This window comes from Xiphophorus maculatus, chromosome 12 (genome assembly GCF_002775205.1).
Source record: "Xiphophorus maculatus strain JP 163 A chromosome 12, X_maculatus-5.0-male, whole genome shotgun sequence".
Classification (NCBI taxonomy): Eukaryota; Metazoa; Chordata; class Actinopteri; order Cyprinodontiformes; family Poeciliidae; genus Xiphophorus; species Xiphophorus maculatus.
In genome coordinates, this window is record NC_036454.1 from 14,570,990 (window position 1) to 14,588,158 (window position 17,169).

Here is a 17,169-nt window from a genome sequence, read left to right on the forward strand (position 1 = left end):
CGGTTTTAAGGACTTTGAAAGACTTATCCATGCCTTCATAACAACTCGACTGGATTACTGCAACTCTTTATATAGAGGGATGGAAAAATCACAGATTCAGCGACTTCAAATGATCCATAACGCAGCAGCACGGCTTCTCACAGGAACCAGGAAGCATGACCACATAAGGCCAACTCTGGCATCTTTACACTGGCTGCCTGTTTTTTATCGAATAGATTTTAAGATTCTTTTGTTAACTTTTAAAGTTTTAAATGGGTTAGCCCCCCCTTATCTTCGGGACCTTTTAAATTTCCAGTCTGTGTCCAGAACGCTACGATCAAATAATCAGTTATTACTTACAGTTCCTCGAACTCGACTTAAGAGGAAAGGAGATCGAGCTTTTTCTGTTGCTGCTCCTGTTTTATGGAATAACTTACCTTTCCAGATTAGATCTGCCCACAGCCTGGACCATTTTAAATCGCTTCTTAAAACTCATTTTTACTCTTTGGCATTTAAATGATGTGTGTTCTGTTTTGTCATTGTGTTGTTGTTTTTGTGTTGTTATTTTGTGCAGCACTTTGGTGCAGTCTTGTCTGCTGTAAGGTGCTATATAAATAAATTTGACATTGACATGACATTGATACCAGCTCATGCTATTTTTTATTACACTGTTTTCCAAATTATTATGCAAATTGGATTTAAGTGTCATAAAGATTACATTTTTTGTTGTGCTATTAAAATTATAGATGGTATTGTGTGTCAGGGCTCTTTGAATCACTGTAATTAATTTCAGAGAGCTGGTTGATTAGTTTGTCTGGTGAGCTCAAATAAAGGAAATCTACTTAAGAAGGATGTTCCACATTATTAAGCAGGCCACAGGTTTCAAGCTATATGGAAAAGAGAAAGGATCTCTCTGCTGACAAAAATCATCAGATAGTGTAGTTCTGTATGACAAGATATGAAACATTAGATATTTAACGAAAACTGAAGCGTTATCGTACTGTGAGGAGATTTGTGGCTGATTCAGAACAAAGATGGGTTTGTACAGATAAAGGCATAATGAGAAACTCATGGTGTGGTCACCATCCTCCTCTGACCTCTGACCTCAACCCTATTGAGAACCTTTGGAGTTTCCTCAAGCAGAAGATCTGAGGGTGGAATGCAGTTCATATCAAAACAGCAGCTCTGGGAAGGTTTTCTGACATCCTGCAAAGAAATTCAAGCAGAAATTATCCACAAACTCACAAGTTCAATGGATGCAAGAATTGTGCAGGTGTTATCAAAGAAGGGATCCTATGTTAACATGTAACTTGGTCTGTTAAGATGTTTTTGATTGAAATAGCTTTTGATTTTAGTACATGTGACCACTTAATGCTGCACATTCAAAGAATGACAGTTTGCAGTTCATTATAATCCATAAAATGTTTAGAAAATCTGCTGTGCATAATAATTTGGAACAGTGCATTTTGAGTTTTTTATTTTTGAAAAAAATACTGTTCTCATGGGGAGCTTTGTTCAGTAAAATTTGATTTATACTGTAATAGTTCATAACTTGGAAATTATACTGACCATCATTTTCACTGACCATTTAAGAAAAACTGAGAAAATATCACTTGCATAATAATTTGGAACACGGTGTAATAAAATAAAAAAATATCCATGTTCTAAGCTTTAGATCATAATAAAATCAAATACGTTGTCAGAAATTGAAAAGAAAATTGCTTCTGTCTGAAGTAAAGAAAAAGAAGCATTTATTCTGGATTGAAGCGTCTAGAAATTATACCGAATTATCAAGTTTTGTGTACAGTTGTATCTCTAGTAATTATATAATAAGCTTTATTATACTAAGCGAGGGAAAATGTGCCCTTTTGAATGACAATGTTTGTTTGTCCTTGTCTTAAATAAACCACAAAAAGTTAATTTACTATTTACCAGAACTGTCTGTCCCCTTATTGTTGCTGTAACATCTCATTTGCATTATTTATATGTTGTTTTTTTTAATGAAAAATATTAAATCCACCCACACTTTACGGCTGTTGTCTTGTCGATCCAGATGGACGAGTTTATAGTCGAGGCGGTGACAATCGGACGGATCCGCAGGTTGAGGATCGGACATGACGGGAAAGGCGGTGGCTGCGGCTGGTTTCTTGACAAAGTGATTGTGAGAGAAGAAGGAAAGGCAGAGGCTCATGCTGTAGAGTTTTCCTGCAGCAGGTAATATTCACATAAATACCGTGCATTGCAGAAGTGTTCATACAACTTAAAAAAATAAAAGTTTTAAAGTATTTTATTGAGTTTTTACCTGACAGATCAACACAAAGTAGCAAATAATTGTCAAGTGGAATCAGAATTATACTGGTTTTTAATATTTTTTGCAATTTCACTACTAGTCTTGCAGATCTGAGACTGAAGAGTTCAAATTCAGTTCAGCTACCGTGAATAGAGAGCATCTGTGAGCAATAACTTTTTTGTACTGTATGTTCACTCAAACTTTGACTGGGCCATTTTAACCCGTTACTGCTTGACTTTATTAATAATCAACTTTTTTTTTTTCTTACAAGCAGATGCTGAAATAAACAGTAATGGTTTGTTTACATATTATTCATACAGTAGATATAAATAAAAGAAATTAGATTGAAAATTGGTGAAATTAGGCACTATTGGGTGGACCTCCTTCTATTTGCAATTCAGTGTTTGTGATTTTTTGTTGTGGAAAGTAACCTCAGTTATTTGTGTTAATTAATATGTCTGAAATATAGAGACATTATATCAGAGCAAAAGAAGAGTGGCACAAATGCAAGTCACACTTTTATTTGGAAAAACATCTACTACCATGATTCCTTATAATTTGATCTCCCGGTGATATTATATTGAGATTTGTGGTTGCTATGTGACAGCATGTGGAAAAATTCAAGTGTTTTAAATACTTTTGCATGATCATTATATAAGTGACATCTGGTCCTGATAGTAAGGAGTAGACAGGCATTTTCTTTAACCCTGAATCAAGCGACACACAAAAGTGTCATGTTGGTCATGTTTGATGCTGCGAAAACAAATCCTGACTTTCTGCTCCAAATAAGATCACTATTAATTAGAATACAGTTTAAAATTAGACCAAATTAAAACAATAAACAGAGAAGTTAGACAGAGCTTTCAATAAAAAAAACCGTTGACTTTTTTCCACAGTGTGGTAAGAGAAATAGGAGACTCAAAATGTGCCAGGGAACGTTAGTGACACATGACAGGTGACAAGCTTCATGCTGCTGATGCCTAATCCTGAGGAGACCATCTGTGACACGTCTCAGCAGAAGAGGAGATACCGCTGGTGTTGACAAAGTCGATCCAGACAATCTATTTATTTATTTTATTTAGGATCATGCTGAAAATCCTCCCTGCCATATAAAAGCAAATCCTCTTCTGGCATCAATAACGTAATTTTGGCTTAAATTTCTCATTTTCCTATCTGATATGTGTTTATGCATTGTGCTCCCACCTCCCGAGATAATTACAATAATAAGCAGCTGTTGCTAGTGAAATGTTCTGAGAGCACAAAAAGCAGTCATTAGATGCTGAGACAAGACGTTTCATTCCCTGCATGTGTTGCTGTGTAGGTGGCTGGACCGCAACGAGGACGATGGACAGATCACCAGAGAATTAGTGCCGTTCCTAGATGGTCAGCGTCTGTATAGTAAGTGGAAAGGAGGCCTCACGTTTATTCATTATTTCATTCTGTCGCTAAAAATTCGCCTTGTGTCAGATCTCGGCTATCACATCGTGGTGAAGACGGGTGACATTCCTGGAGGAAGCTCAGATTCCAACGTGTTTGTCAAGCTTTACGGAGATAAGGGCGACACCGACAGGATGATGCTGGTGGTTTCTACCAACAACTTGGGGAACTACTTTGAGACGGGCCGTGTTGACATCTTCACAGTGGAAACTTTTGATATTGGACAGGTTTTCCCATTTAGTGTTGATGAAAGACTAATATATCTTTATTGTGGCACCTGAGTGGCGCAACCTGCTTGACCCAACCTAATTTCTTGGTCGATTTCAGATAAACCGTCTGATGATTGGTCACACTAATAAAGGGATGCGTGCTGGTTGGTTCCTGGACAGCGTTCAGATCGTGGTTCCGGTCCACGGAAAGAATTACATGTTTCCCAGTCACCGCTGGCTTTGCAAAGACGAGGCTGATGGGAAAACGGAGGTGGAGATTTACCCCAGTGAGATCCTGGAGGTGGAACAATGTAGGTGAAACACTCACACAGACATGTTTCATAATGGAAAAAACAACATTATTAATCTCCAGGAGGGCGCTTTCAATTACCAAAAGCACAGAACAGATATACATGGTTTCTTTCTCTTTGTTTTCATCAGAGTACAAACATTACAGTCTCAATATCCTGGACCAACACTGAATGAACTCGTTTAATAACTCTTCTACTATGTTCTGATAACACAGCAGCTGAAATGTGCAAAGGTTTACCATTTCTTTTATTTGAAGCATAATACAACAAAGGAAAGATTTTTATTTATTAATGAGGTAACTCTTTTCTATGTCAATCACAGATTATTCATTACACACAATTGCATATTTCTAATGTCAGCAGGAATCCTATTAGTGACCTTATCTCACTTTCTTGTTTTTTTTGTTACTCGTCATTTTAATTTCTAGTGATGAACTATGAGGTAACCGTAGTAACAGGAGATGTGATGTTTGCCGGCACCAACGCCAGAGTGTTCATCCAGATCTACGGGGAGAAAGGCAAAACAGAAACTATCACTCTTGAAAACAGATCCAACAACTTTGAGCGCAATACGACTGAAATATTTAAGGTATTAAAGTTGTATTTTTACTGTTAAGTGTCTCCAGATATGTTTTGCTTAATAAGCAGAGACAACAATTTGACATTTGATGCAAAAACTTCCCCATTTCTTAACAGTTTGAGGCCAAAGACGTGGGAAAGATCTTCAAAATACGCATTGGTCATGATGGTTCAGGGATCGGATCTGGCTGGTTCCTGGAGTCGGTCGACGTTAAACACCTGATTTTGACTCTGGTGCCCAAAGAAAAGAAAAAGGACGACAAGAAGAAGAAGAAGAAAAAGAAGAAAGACGAAGAGGACGAGGACGAAGATGGAGGAGAGGAGATGCAGGAGGTGGTGCTCCCGTACCGTTTTCCCTGCTCACGCTGGCTGAGCAGCGGTGAGGAGGACGGAGAGCTGGTGGTGGAGCTGCTGCCGGAGGACGCAGACGAGGATCTGGAAGGTGTGAAGCAGACAAAAAGCAGAAAGACAGAAAAGATGAACTTTTACATTTATGTTACTTCAAAGAGTTCAATACGAAGGATGATATTCACACAAAAATTATTTTTTGCACAGCACTAAATGTGTAAGCACTGAGACTTCCTCCTTACCTAAAGATGCAGACATCTGAGGTGAAATCCACTATCCACTACTATTGTATTTTTAAAATATTCTGCACTTGCAAAAATAATGTGAGCATTGATTGAACACTCATTCAAAATAATAGATAACCTCTTTGTTTTTATCTTTCAACACTGCAACAAGCTCTGCTGAAAACTAAAATTTTTCATGCATATTATCAATTATTCAACTGAACTGTTGCAGCAATAAAAGAGGTTTCCAGTGCTTTGATTATTTTTTTTATTTATTTATTCTTTTTGGCGGAATATCCAGCTACTTTCATTGTTGTCTTTGCTGCTTTCTATCAAGTCTTCATCGAAGTCAAGAAAGCAAAATTATCAACAGTGGCACCATCTGTGATCCAAGCGCAGAAAACAAGACAAACTGAATTTACAATGAATAGCTTTGAGCTATAACGTCAAGTTACATTCACATTACTTGCAAATATTAATATTTAAACATGACCTTTTATCAGTAAAGTAAAACATGTCTTCATGTTAATTATTAAAAGAGTTTCATTGATAGTATTTAAAAACGCCAATTTCCCTTAAAGTCTCTCTCATGAAAGCACCAGCCTAACATCTGATGTGCTGCTTTAGAAATTTTTTTTGTGTGACTCATTTAAATTATTTATACCATTTAGGGCACATTTGCATTTTTAACTGATGGTGTGATTTGAACAGTTTGATTTGACACTGTATCCTGGCCAACATATGCGACAGTTTGGAGAAGGTGTGAATAATTCATCGCTTGCTTTGTCTGACAGTCAACACCTATGAAGTGTGTGTCTTCACGGGTGACATGATGGGAGCTGGGACAGATGCCAAAGTCTATATTAATATTTATGGGGAAAACGGAGACACTGGTGAGCGCCTCCTGAGAAACTCTGACAACCTCAACAAATTTGAGAGAGGGCAGGTAAGACGGGTTCAACGACGCTTGACCAATTAATTTCTTAACTTTACCTCCATGTTTACCTTTTTTTTCCAGGATTCTAGCTCACTGTGCTTATTTTTCCATTCCACAATTAAAATTAAAAAGTGGGAGGAAAAAAAGTGAGCATAAGGCAGTTAAGATTGCTGAAAAAAAGTTGCACGAGAAGGATAGGGTTACATTTAGGTCCTGAAGGGCATCAATGTATAACCAAGACAAAAGCAGTACTAGCAAAGGCTGCAGTACGCTTTTGAGTTCATAGAGGCATTTACAGCTTTGGAAAAAATTAAGAGACCACTTAAAAATATCAGTTTCTCTGATTTTACTTTTTATAGGAATATATTTGAGTAAAATGAATATTGTTCTTTTATTCTATGAACTACTGACATGTATCTGAAATTCCAAGCTAAAGTTTAGTATTTATTTGCAGAAACGAGAAGAGAAAAAGTTGCGTAAAAGATGCAGTGCTTTCAAAGAAAACAAGTTGATATTCATTTAGAAATAACAATATTAATGTTTTAACTCAGGAAGAGTTCAGAAATGAATATTTGGTGGAATAACCATGAGGTTTTCAGTGGGGTTCAGTGGTCTCTTAATTTTCTCCAGAACTGTATATCATGATTTATCCAGTCAGACCAGAATGTTGTGTTGGAGCAGCAGCTTGGAGACATAACAAACCTGCACCCTACGAAGATATGTACAAGTACTTGAGCTGAAATTCAAAACAAAAAAGAAATTCTGAAAACATTTAGAGTGACATTGTAATTTCTGTTCCAGTTCTGAACGGTAACAGGTTCACACCAACAATTTTGATACCAGAACAGCCATCTTATATTGATGAGTGCAAGACTCACTGTTACTAAAATAAACAGTCCATCAAAATCTAAAACTCTTCATAGTTTACTCACAACTTGAAAAGTTTTTCAAGATACTCCTGCACATATGGTAGAGAGGGGGGAAGTTAAACTTCTCAGAAAGCAGCTGAAGTCAAATGTTCCCTCCTTTCATTTGGGAGAAACCAGGAGTCTGCAACCTTTACAACCCAGAGAGCCACTTTTATGGCTTTATGACCACAGACACCTTTGGTTAACTGTGTTGTTTTGTCTATGTGGGAAGACTAATGTAACAGTATTAACCTTACATCTAAGTTTCAAATTGTTTCATGCTCCTGTTGCAAAACTTATTTCTGGCAGGATAAATCCATCGTATTTATCTGTTTAATTGTTCAGAGCTCACGCATGTTTGTCAAACCGATCTCCCTACAAACTTTTACTGTAGCACCAATAAGCAGCCACAGATCTATCCAACATATTTCCATCCAAAATCTAATTTTTATAAGGACCGGTGTTTAAAATCAACAGCTCTTACTGATAAACCCGATGACTTCTGGGCAACTTGAGCCTTGCTCTGAGGTGTGGGTAGGAGTGTATTCTGCTACAATTACAGGATCTCCTGCAGGCAGGCCAGCTGTGACTGAGAGGAGCTCTGAGGAGTCCTCCATGTCATTGAACCTGTCCTACTTTTACTCCCCACTTCATCCACTCCTGAATTATTCATCTCTACGTTACAACTGGTGACAAACACACTCAGTTCAGGTTATTTCAAACCCACAAATCAAGGCCTGACTAAAATCTTATTATCTAAGAATGATTTTGGGTGAAAAAATGTAATGAACATTGCAGAATCTGTCAAAGGAACCATATTATGTCATCTAACAACTGGAACTGTGGAAAACAAGGATGAATGAGAACCTGAGTTTACAGAACCCCAGGGACGACCCAGAACCCTCTACATGCTTGGGCTGAACCCTCTAGATCCATGTCAATGGCTGGGTGGATAAAAAAATACTTTCTCTGGAGAGATATCTCATAAACTGGGAGTGGCATACCTAAAAGTCTAACTGAACAAGACAGAGTCTCTCCTGTAATTTTGCAGGAAGACGTTTTCATCGTGACAGCTATTGATTTGCTCACTTTGAAAAAGCTGCGAATCCGACATGACAACACTGAGCCTCACTCATCCTGGTACCTGGATCGTGTTGAAATAGTGGACACAAAGGAAGACATAACGTAAGTGTAACTTGTGTTTCAGTGCATTTTTCTCTATTTTCTGACTAAATATATCTGTACACCTAAACACATTAACAGTTTTAAAAGAATAAAAGCTCTGATTAGTTTATTTCTGGGGGTCTGTAGGTATTACTTCCCTTGTAACCGCTGGCTCGCAGTGGATGAGGATGACGGGCAGATAGCAAGAGAGCTAGTTCCTGTTGATGAGGCCTTTATGAGGCAGGATGAAGATGAGGAGGGGACTAGCGCCACTTTGGGACTGGAGCAAAAATGTAAAGTGCCTTAAACGACTGAAGCAAATTATTAACATAATGTACAATTTAGTATATGACATGATATTAACCTCTATTACTGTTATTGCAGCCATGTCCACTACCTATACTCTCAAAATAAAAACTGGGGAAAAGAAATATGCTGGAACCGATGCCAACGTTTTTGCCATCCTGTTCGGTGAAAAAGACGATACAGGTGAGCCCCGGCGTTGCCATGGCAACATAAAAATCCTGCCTAAAGGTTAACTGGGATGTGAAACTCCTGTTGATTCAGGGCTCATCAACCTAAAGTCTTGTAAAAACTACAAGAACAAGTTTGAACAGGGGATGATCAACGAGTTCATCGTGGAGGCAGTAGACCTGGGCGACCTGGAGAAGCTCCGGATTGGACACGACAACTCAGGCGAGTGAAAAAGAAAACCTTTTTTTAAACAGAAATAAAATGAGATTAAATTATATCAAAATATCTGATGTTTTTTATTCCAACAGGAGGTTCATCCGGTTGGTTCCTAGACTGGGTTGAGGTGGATGCCCCATCTCAGGGTCAGAGACTACGTTTCCCATGTGGCCGCTGGTTGGATCCAGCAGAGGATGACGGTGCCATCGTGAGGGATCTCTATCCTGCTGACTTACAGACTGAAGTTTACACTCCATGTAAGCAAAGCTAATAAAAAACATTAGTGGGAATGGTATTTATGGAAATGTGTTTTTTAGGAACCAAATATGTTAAATTTTACAAAATAGGAAAACACATGCTCAAGTGTTTAAAATCAATGTTTTTGCTTTAAGTCCAACTTTTTATGACACTTTCAAAACATAATGGTAGTCCAAGGTGTGCACAGCAAAAGGCAGAAAGACATAAATCAAAAAGAAAGAGCTTGTAAAACAAGAGCTTGTAAAACACTATTCAGGCACAATGTACAAAGTGAAAAACAAAAACGATAATTAAACGGTGAAATTTCATATCACAGGTCACAAAACTAAGCAAATCTCCTGGTTTCTTGTTTTTCAGTCGTGCCTTATGAGATCAAGACATTCACCAGTGATGTGTTTGCTGCGGGGACAGACGCTGACGTGTTCATCGTCTTGTATGGACAAAACGGGATGTGCACGCTGCAGAAGCACCTGTGTGTAAACAAGAGAGAGCGACGCCTTTACTTTGAGAGAGGAGCAGAGGACATGTTTATTGTGGAGGTGAGAAAGTGCGTTTTAGAATAAAGATGGCTTCTTGCAGCTGTTGGTTTGCAAACAACCAGGTGTTCTTGTCTCAGCTGGAGGACATTGGTGATGTGATAGAGAAAATCAGGATAGGACATGACAACAGAGGCACCAACCCAGGGTGGCATCTTGACAGGGTGGAGATCAGGCGACAGCTCCGGAAAGGAAAGGTATCCAATATGCACTCCAGACTACAACGCTTTCTCGGAAGACTAAATAAATTATGAACAGTTTAGTAATATAAAATTTCTACTGGCCGTCCGTATTAGTCCAACCTAGCTTGACTTATTTGTCTGTGGTTAACTTCAGGGCTCAGAGACCACGATATTTCCGTGCGAGCGCTGGCTGGCCAAGTCTGAAGATGATGGAGAGACGATGAGGGAGCTGGTCGCCTCTGACATCATCACCCAGAAGCTCCTCCGGGACGGGACACTAAAGACGACCGAAATGGAGGTGGAAGATGCTCTGGAGAGTAGGTTTTACTCTGATTTAGATGAACAAGTACAAATTATTTTACTTTTACTTATCATATTGTTACATTCACATCAGTATCTTTAGTGAATGCATTTTAAAGCACACACTGCATACACAAAGTTGGCTCAAAATGGTCAAAAATAAAATGTTAAGATAGGTGTAACTGTTCAGACTTTGTGATAAATCAACATATGAGCTGCTGTTGACTTTCAAAATGGTATAGACAAGTTTCCACTTAATAGTTTCCACTTCCATATTTTTACCTTGCTCTGTTTCTGCCAGTGAGACTTCTTCCTGATGGAGTTTGGGGAAAATTCAGCGTTCTGACAGAATAAAAAATTTTGGTAACACTTTATTTGAAGGGGTGTGCATAAGACTGACATGACACTGTCATAAACATGACATAACACGTGTTATGAACATGCAGGAGTCTTCATAAATGTTTACAACTGTTTTCATGAAGTGTCATTTGGTAAATAATGACACTATTAATGCAAAGTTGCACTAAAAGTTGTATTAAAAGTCAATTAAAAGTGTAAACTTTGCTTTATTTGGACAGTGATGATCCTTTTAATGCAAAGTTCTATTAAAATTTGCAGGTTTTAAAAAAGGAAGGAGTTTCCTATAGGGGCAGTGAAAGGTTTACCAGGCCTGTTGTAGAGTTATAATCTGCAGCTCCACTTTGCCCAGCATATTGAGTTTCCTCTTTTTGTTTTTCGTTTTTCAAGCCTGCAGCTGTTCCTACATGTTAACTCTCGACAATTGTTTTCATTGGGAAAACCCCTGGAACCCTATTCTGCTCAACTTGAATCACCATTCAAAGTTGGTGACTAGTTGCAAAATGTAAAGGCGTTCAGAAACCAAGAATGAGTTGTTTCTCAGAGAAACAACCAGACTGAAACTCTGCTGGAAGTGAACGTCTGACAATCGTTTCCCTGAACTAATCCATGAACAATGTTTACTCCTAGCATCAAAAAAACAACAAATTTCCCATTAGGCAGAAACCATATTTCTAGTAGTTGAGGTTATATTACCTCATTAATAAACAGTAACTTGTTATATTTCCTGAGTTTTGCTCTATTTTTATGTAAAAAGACAAATATCAAAATGCTTAGAAAGGTGCAGGAATAAAGAATGTACTTTAAAAGTCAATATAATGAATTATTTCTGACATTTAATTGAAGTTGGATTGGATGCAACAAACAAATACACTAATATGTGAATTAAAGTATGTTAGCATAAGCTGGAGGGAACCCAGATACATTTTGCAGCCATCAATAACGTTCTTTTATATTTCTGTTTGTATATCTGACCACTCTTATTATGATAAATATCTAGATTAATTTAAATAGATTTGTTTCCTGGCACTTACCTGATTATTAGCATAAAGCATAAATTTTAAAATACGTTCTCGTGTGTGTTGAAACACTCAACTGTGTCAACCGTTTCTCTTTTGTTAAACATTTTGGAAATAATCCTCTATCTTCATTATTTCATTTACTTTGTTCAAAAAAAAAACTAATACCACACAGAAAATACAAAATAAAGCCCCACCAATTATTAGTATCACTTGGAAGATTATTATTTTTGTCATATTTTGAGACCATAAGCATAATTGACAGAAAAATACAATAAACAATATAAAAATTTTAAACATATTCTTGTTTTTAAAATGTCATTGCTCATTAGAAGCTGAAAACTTCTAATGACCTAAACTGCAGTTTGTGTAAAGAAATGTAATTTATATATTTTATTTTTATTTTTTTGTAGTTGTGTACCTGAGTGTAAAAGAGCGTTAAGTCCACTGTATTCATAGTTTGGACTCCTCTCCTTCACAGCTCACGCATACAAAGTGTCGGTGCGGACAGGTGACATGTACGGAGCAGGAACTGACGCCAACGTTTTCCTCACCATCTACGGAGACCTGGGAGACACCGGAGAACGCAAACTCGCCAAATCTGAGAACAACAAGAACAAGTTTGAGAGAGGAGAGGTATTTATAAAGTTCAACGTCCAACAATGTTGGTGTGTGGAGACATTAAACTCTATCCCTCATTCTGTAGGTGGACAGGTTTACAATTGAGGCTGTGGACCTGGGGCAGGTGTTTAAGATTCGGATTCGTCATGACAACACCATGGTGGGAGCTGATTGGTACCTGGACCAGGTGGAGGTGCAGGATGAGGACACAGAGGAAGTTTACATGTTCCTGTGTGAGCGCTGGCTGTCGACAAAGAAAGAGGACAAACAGATAGACAGGATCTTCTACATCAAGGTCTGTTTGAGTCAGTGGATTATTTTCTGTTTTACAGACGAGGAATGCAGACGAAACAAGTTGAAAATGGTTGCTAAACCACCAATGAAGAAACATGACCTTCTGAAGAGAATAAATAGTGCTGCTGAGAGAGGTTCAGGAATGATTTAAGTTTCAGAAGGAAAGAAAGAAATTACATCCTTTGATTATTCTAATGATTAATTAGGACAAGACAACCCGGCTTTTCCACCCTGACTGTGTTCTTATCTGGTACAGAAAAGAGTCAAATAAACAACTTATATGCTCTCAGAGACTTAAAACATAGAAAACTTTAGATTAATACTGACTGAAGTTTATCTCTGCTCTTTGTCCTTTACAGTACATTTGATAAAGCAGATAAATATGCAGGTAGACATAAACAGAGTCCATTTCTTCAGCTCATCCCCCAAATTTTTAGAAGACAAAGGGACGAGGAGGGGATATCCTGTTAAAAATGTAAAAGTAAATATTCCTCCATGTTTTTAATCGTGTTTGCTTTACAACGTATCATAAGGTAAAAGGTTCTAAGAACTAATTAGATCCTTCAAGTACAAATGTATTCAAAACTTTAATGTCTGTCTGAATCTTCTAAGCAGTTTTTATGTTGAAAAAGTATTTAAATTTCCATTTAATTTCAATGTTTTTTCACAGCCGCTGGTTTTGTTCAAAGAATTATTAGAAGAATCACCTGTTAACATAGTTTAAATGAGCCTTGAAATAAGATTTTTAGTTCTTTCCTCCTTTTCTTACATCAATACTTTTCCTAAATAGCTAAAAAAGTTTGTTCGTCCTTCTGACACTTTTAACAAACAAACCATTTTGTTCCCATGTCCTGAACTGATTGTTCTTAGTACACTATTTACTCAGCCAGATTACCATGAAGATTCTCCAGTCTAACGTAGATTTTTGTTCCACTGTATTTTCTGTTCTGGATCTTTTCTGTTAATTGTGGATCTGAGTCCCATTTGGTCCCTTCTTCTCTTGAAACAGCCGATTATGACCTCAGTTCAAGCCAAAAGATGTCATTGATATTTCCACATTTTTAAACGCTAAATAATGAGATTATGTTTTCCACTACAATGCCTGCCAAAAGTATGAAGCGTGGCAATATTTTTTAAAACAATCGTTTTTATTCTTATACAGTGTTCTGTTTTGTTTTGCATTACTAAAATCTGTTCGGTGGGTCCATTACAGGGGTATGAGGGTGAAAGGAATACTGATCCATATTTTATGAAGATGGCCCAGTCCAGACAAGGACTCGATAAAAATGCCAATAAGAAGAAAAAGAAGAAAAAGACTACAGTGGCCGAAGAAGGTCCAAGTAAGCAACCCTTTAAAAATCACTGATATCAACATGGAAAACAGTCATTACACCTCCTGCTTGCTCAAGTTCACAGAAAAAAATGTCCCACCGCATCAATATGATGCTTGTTATTTAATTGAGACAAGATTTCGTAACTTCTTGTTTTGTTGCTGTGTTTGTAATTTTGTTTTTATCAAAACTGTTCTCTCAATGAGACAACCTGCATAAATAACGGTCAGATAATTCAAAATCAAAAATATCTCTTTAGTAAAGCTGAGATGTTGACGATGATAAGGTAAATAAAACTTCACTGTGAAGGGTCTGAAAACATTCTGGGATTCCTTTGAGAAATGAGGAAAAACATCTGAGGAGCAGAAAATGGAGGCGAGCATTTATAAACTAATGAAAAAAGGGATTACTGAGGATCCTGAACTTCAGATGAAATTATATTATCTTTATGATGATTACAGCAGCTGGCTATATAAACTGAATGTTGGTTTGATATCAGATAGAGGCTAATCTAATCTAATTTAATTTTCGGGATGGCTCGCCCTTTGAGATCGATTATTTTCTTTGCCGTCAGATATTTAAATACATTCCCTTGTCATTTGACAGTTTGCCTTTATAAACTAGGTCAAATGTTTTTACCCACAGAGGAGTTTATACCCACAACTCATCTAGTGGCAGTTTTAGTTTCACCTGGTTCAAATTATGTTAAAAAATAAATTTAAAAAAATCTCCTACTAAGCACCTTTTGCTTTCCATTTATTAATCTTAAAAATAATCAACATATTAGTAGAAATTATTTTTAGCAGCAGATGCAACCTTTGCTACAAATGATCAAATGTTCACTAAACAAATCTTGTGTTTTGCATTTCAAACAATCACATTTTTAATTATTTTTAAAAATGTATTTACTTATTTGGGTCTTTTAAATATTTCACATTTTCTAATGAGTTCTAAAAAATGCAAAATCTGCAGAATGTGACAATTTTTCATCCGATTAACCATCAGAAAAGTCAATAGAATAATTTATTACTAAAATAATCATCAGTTTCAGCCCTATTAATTGATAAAAAGTCAAATGAGAACATAGTTATAGTTATAATTTTCTTTTATTCCAAACAGGTTTTTTAAAAACAAGAGAACAAGCAATCAAACATGTGCAAACAAAACCAAGAATAAAATAATTTGTTTGCCACTACTTTTCTGTTTGAAAAGGAGGAAGAAGTGAACACTTATTTAATTATCTCAATTTAATGAAATATGCTACCTACTGACACAATATTTACCCAAAATTTGTAATTAAAACCATATGCCTGTTTAATATACTGTGCTAAACAGCCAACAAATCAATTATGTTATACAGACAAAATGGTTACAAACTAATTCTCATGAAACACACTAATCTGATCTCATTTAAATTAAGAAGCAGATTTTCTAAAACGTCACATTTCTTTGTTTGAGTAGTTAAATTTGAATCTGATCTGGTCCCTCATGCAGTCATTCCTTATCACTTCACGGTGTCCACTGGGGTGGACCGGGACGGCAGCACCACAGCCAGGGTTTATGTCATCGTCATCGGGCCGAACGACGCCGAGACAGACCGTCTGTGGCTGGACCTGGCAGAAGGAAAGAAATGCTTCGCAGCTGGTGGCATGGAGCATTTCGTTTGCTATGGAGCTGACGTAGGAGAGATCAAGAGGGTGGAAGTGAGAATCTGGGACTGTCTGTAGCTAAATCTGTGATGCTGCCTGTCTGCTGCTGCTGCCTCCTCAGTGTTGAAGATTTCACATAACGGCTTTCTAGCGCAGGAATAATTAACTGTAGCTGCAGTGCATGGGATGTGGATCAAACAAAATCAAGTGATTTCTGAATTCCCAGCTCTCTGTCTCCTCTCTCTGTCTCGTCTCTTGCTGCTGCTCAGCTCGGCCATAACGGAGTCACACCAGAGAGCTGCTGGTTGGTGGATGAGCTGTCGGTTGCTGTGCCAACCAAAGGTATCAAGTACATCTTCCCATGTAAATGCTGGCTGGCTAAAGACAGGGGAGATGGTTTGACTGTCAGACTGTTGAACGTGCTGGACTCCAGCACCATCAACATTATCCGCAAAGTGAGTCATCGCTCTGAAAATATGAGCTGTTGGAAAGCAGAGCTCCTCTCATTTATGCCTGTTGTTCTCTGCGTTTTTGCAGGTTATTTATTCAGTCTCGGTTGTCACAGGAGACACTCAGTATGCAGGGACGGATACGAACATTTTCCTGACTGTGTACGGGGCCAACGGGAGCACAGAGGAAATGTTGCTGCCGAAGAACGGGGATAGGTCAGTCCAGCAGCGATCCTCTAATAATAAAGAAAGTGTCCTCCTGATTAATAAAAGTCCCCTGATTATTTCTTCATCCAGGCTGAAGTGATGTAATTTATCATCTGTGAAATATCTGAGAAAGATCTTTTATTTGCAACAAATCTCCACCCAATATTCTTGGGGAAAAAAAATGTCCCTTCTATAACAGAGACCCAATAAAATTCCCATAAAGTCTCATTCTGAATTTTGTGATTTAATCCTGTTTCATTCGTTTCCCACTCTGATTCTGAGACTTTTTGCTTGTTTATTTGTTGTTTTATGCAGGTTTGAACGTGACCAAGAAGACACGTTCACCCTGGAGATAGATGACATCGCTCCTCTGAAGAAGATCAGAGTTCGGATCGATGGCACTGGGAGCCGCCCAGACTGGTTTCTTGACAGGGTAACATGAAAACCATTTATGTCTAAAACTGCAAACATTATTATAAATATCACCAAAATACTTTATCAGTGGTAGAAAAGCAATTATAGGGTCATAAAGTTGGTTTTATCTGGCACAAAATGTTTGATATTATTATTTAAGAATATTTTTTCGGTGAAATTTATCATTTATACAACTTTTAATACTAAAGGGACAGTATTATGTATTTTTCAGGCACATAGTACCATTTGGTAGCTCAATCAAGTAACTTTGTTACTTGCTGTATAAAATTTGACTTGTAATAGGGCCTCTGTCGCTTTAAGAAGTCTTCCTCTTTCCGATACTCTGCCTTCAGCACATAATCAATAACAATATAACATCATGTAAACTCAAAAAAGTAAATTTCATAAAATAGCTCCCTTTAAGTTCTCAATTAGTGGTAATGAGTCAATTATGTGAATTGTGTTCTTGAATTTCT

The 17,169-nt window shown here is 37.4% G+C and overlaps 1 protein-coding gene across 1 annotated transcript in view; it reads left to right on the top strand.

Moving 5' to 3' along the window:
• Positions 1–17,169, top strand: part of LOC102233462 (lipoxygenase homology domain-containing protein 1-like) — a 34,173-nt gene that overhangs the window by 13,886 nt on the left and 3,118 nt on the right. Inside the window, exons 16-37 of the mRNA XM_023343155.1 lie at positions 2,033–2,193; positions 3,591–3,667; positions 3,737–3,933; positions 4,034–4,226; positions 4,655–4,815; positions 4,923–5,247; positions 6,172–6,323; positions 8,274–8,407; positions 8,534–8,679; positions 8,771–8,875; positions 8,954–9,082; positions 9,169–9,333; positions 9,692–9,873; positions 9,951–10,067; positions 10,207–10,369; positions 12,210–12,364; positions 12,435–12,644; positions 13,857–13,983; positions 15,469–15,677; positions 15,893–16,078; positions 16,161–16,288; positions 16,595–16,712. Of these exons, the coding sequence (XP_023198923.1) occupies positions 2,033–2,193; positions 3,591–3,667; positions 3,737–3,933; positions 4,034–4,226; positions 4,655–4,815; positions 4,923–5,247; positions 6,172–6,323; positions 8,274–8,407; positions 8,534–8,679; positions 8,771–8,875; positions 8,954–9,082; positions 9,169–9,333; positions 9,692–9,873; positions 9,951–10,067; positions 10,207–10,369; positions 12,210–12,364; positions 12,435–12,644; positions 13,857–13,983; positions 15,469–15,677; positions 15,893–16,078; positions 16,161–16,288; positions 16,595–16,712 (3,540 nt within the window). The remainder of the gene's footprint in view (positions 1–2,032; positions 2,194–3,590; positions 3,668–3,736; positions 3,934–4,033; positions 4,227–4,654; positions 4,816–4,922; positions 5,248–6,171; positions 6,324–8,273; positions 8,408–8,533; positions 8,680–8,770; positions 8,876–8,953; positions 9,083–9,168; positions 9,334–9,691; positions 9,874–9,950; positions 10,068–10,206; positions 10,370–12,209; positions 12,365–12,434; positions 12,645–13,856; positions 13,984–15,468; positions 15,678–15,892; positions 16,079–16,160; positions 16,289–16,594; positions 16,713–17,169) is intronic.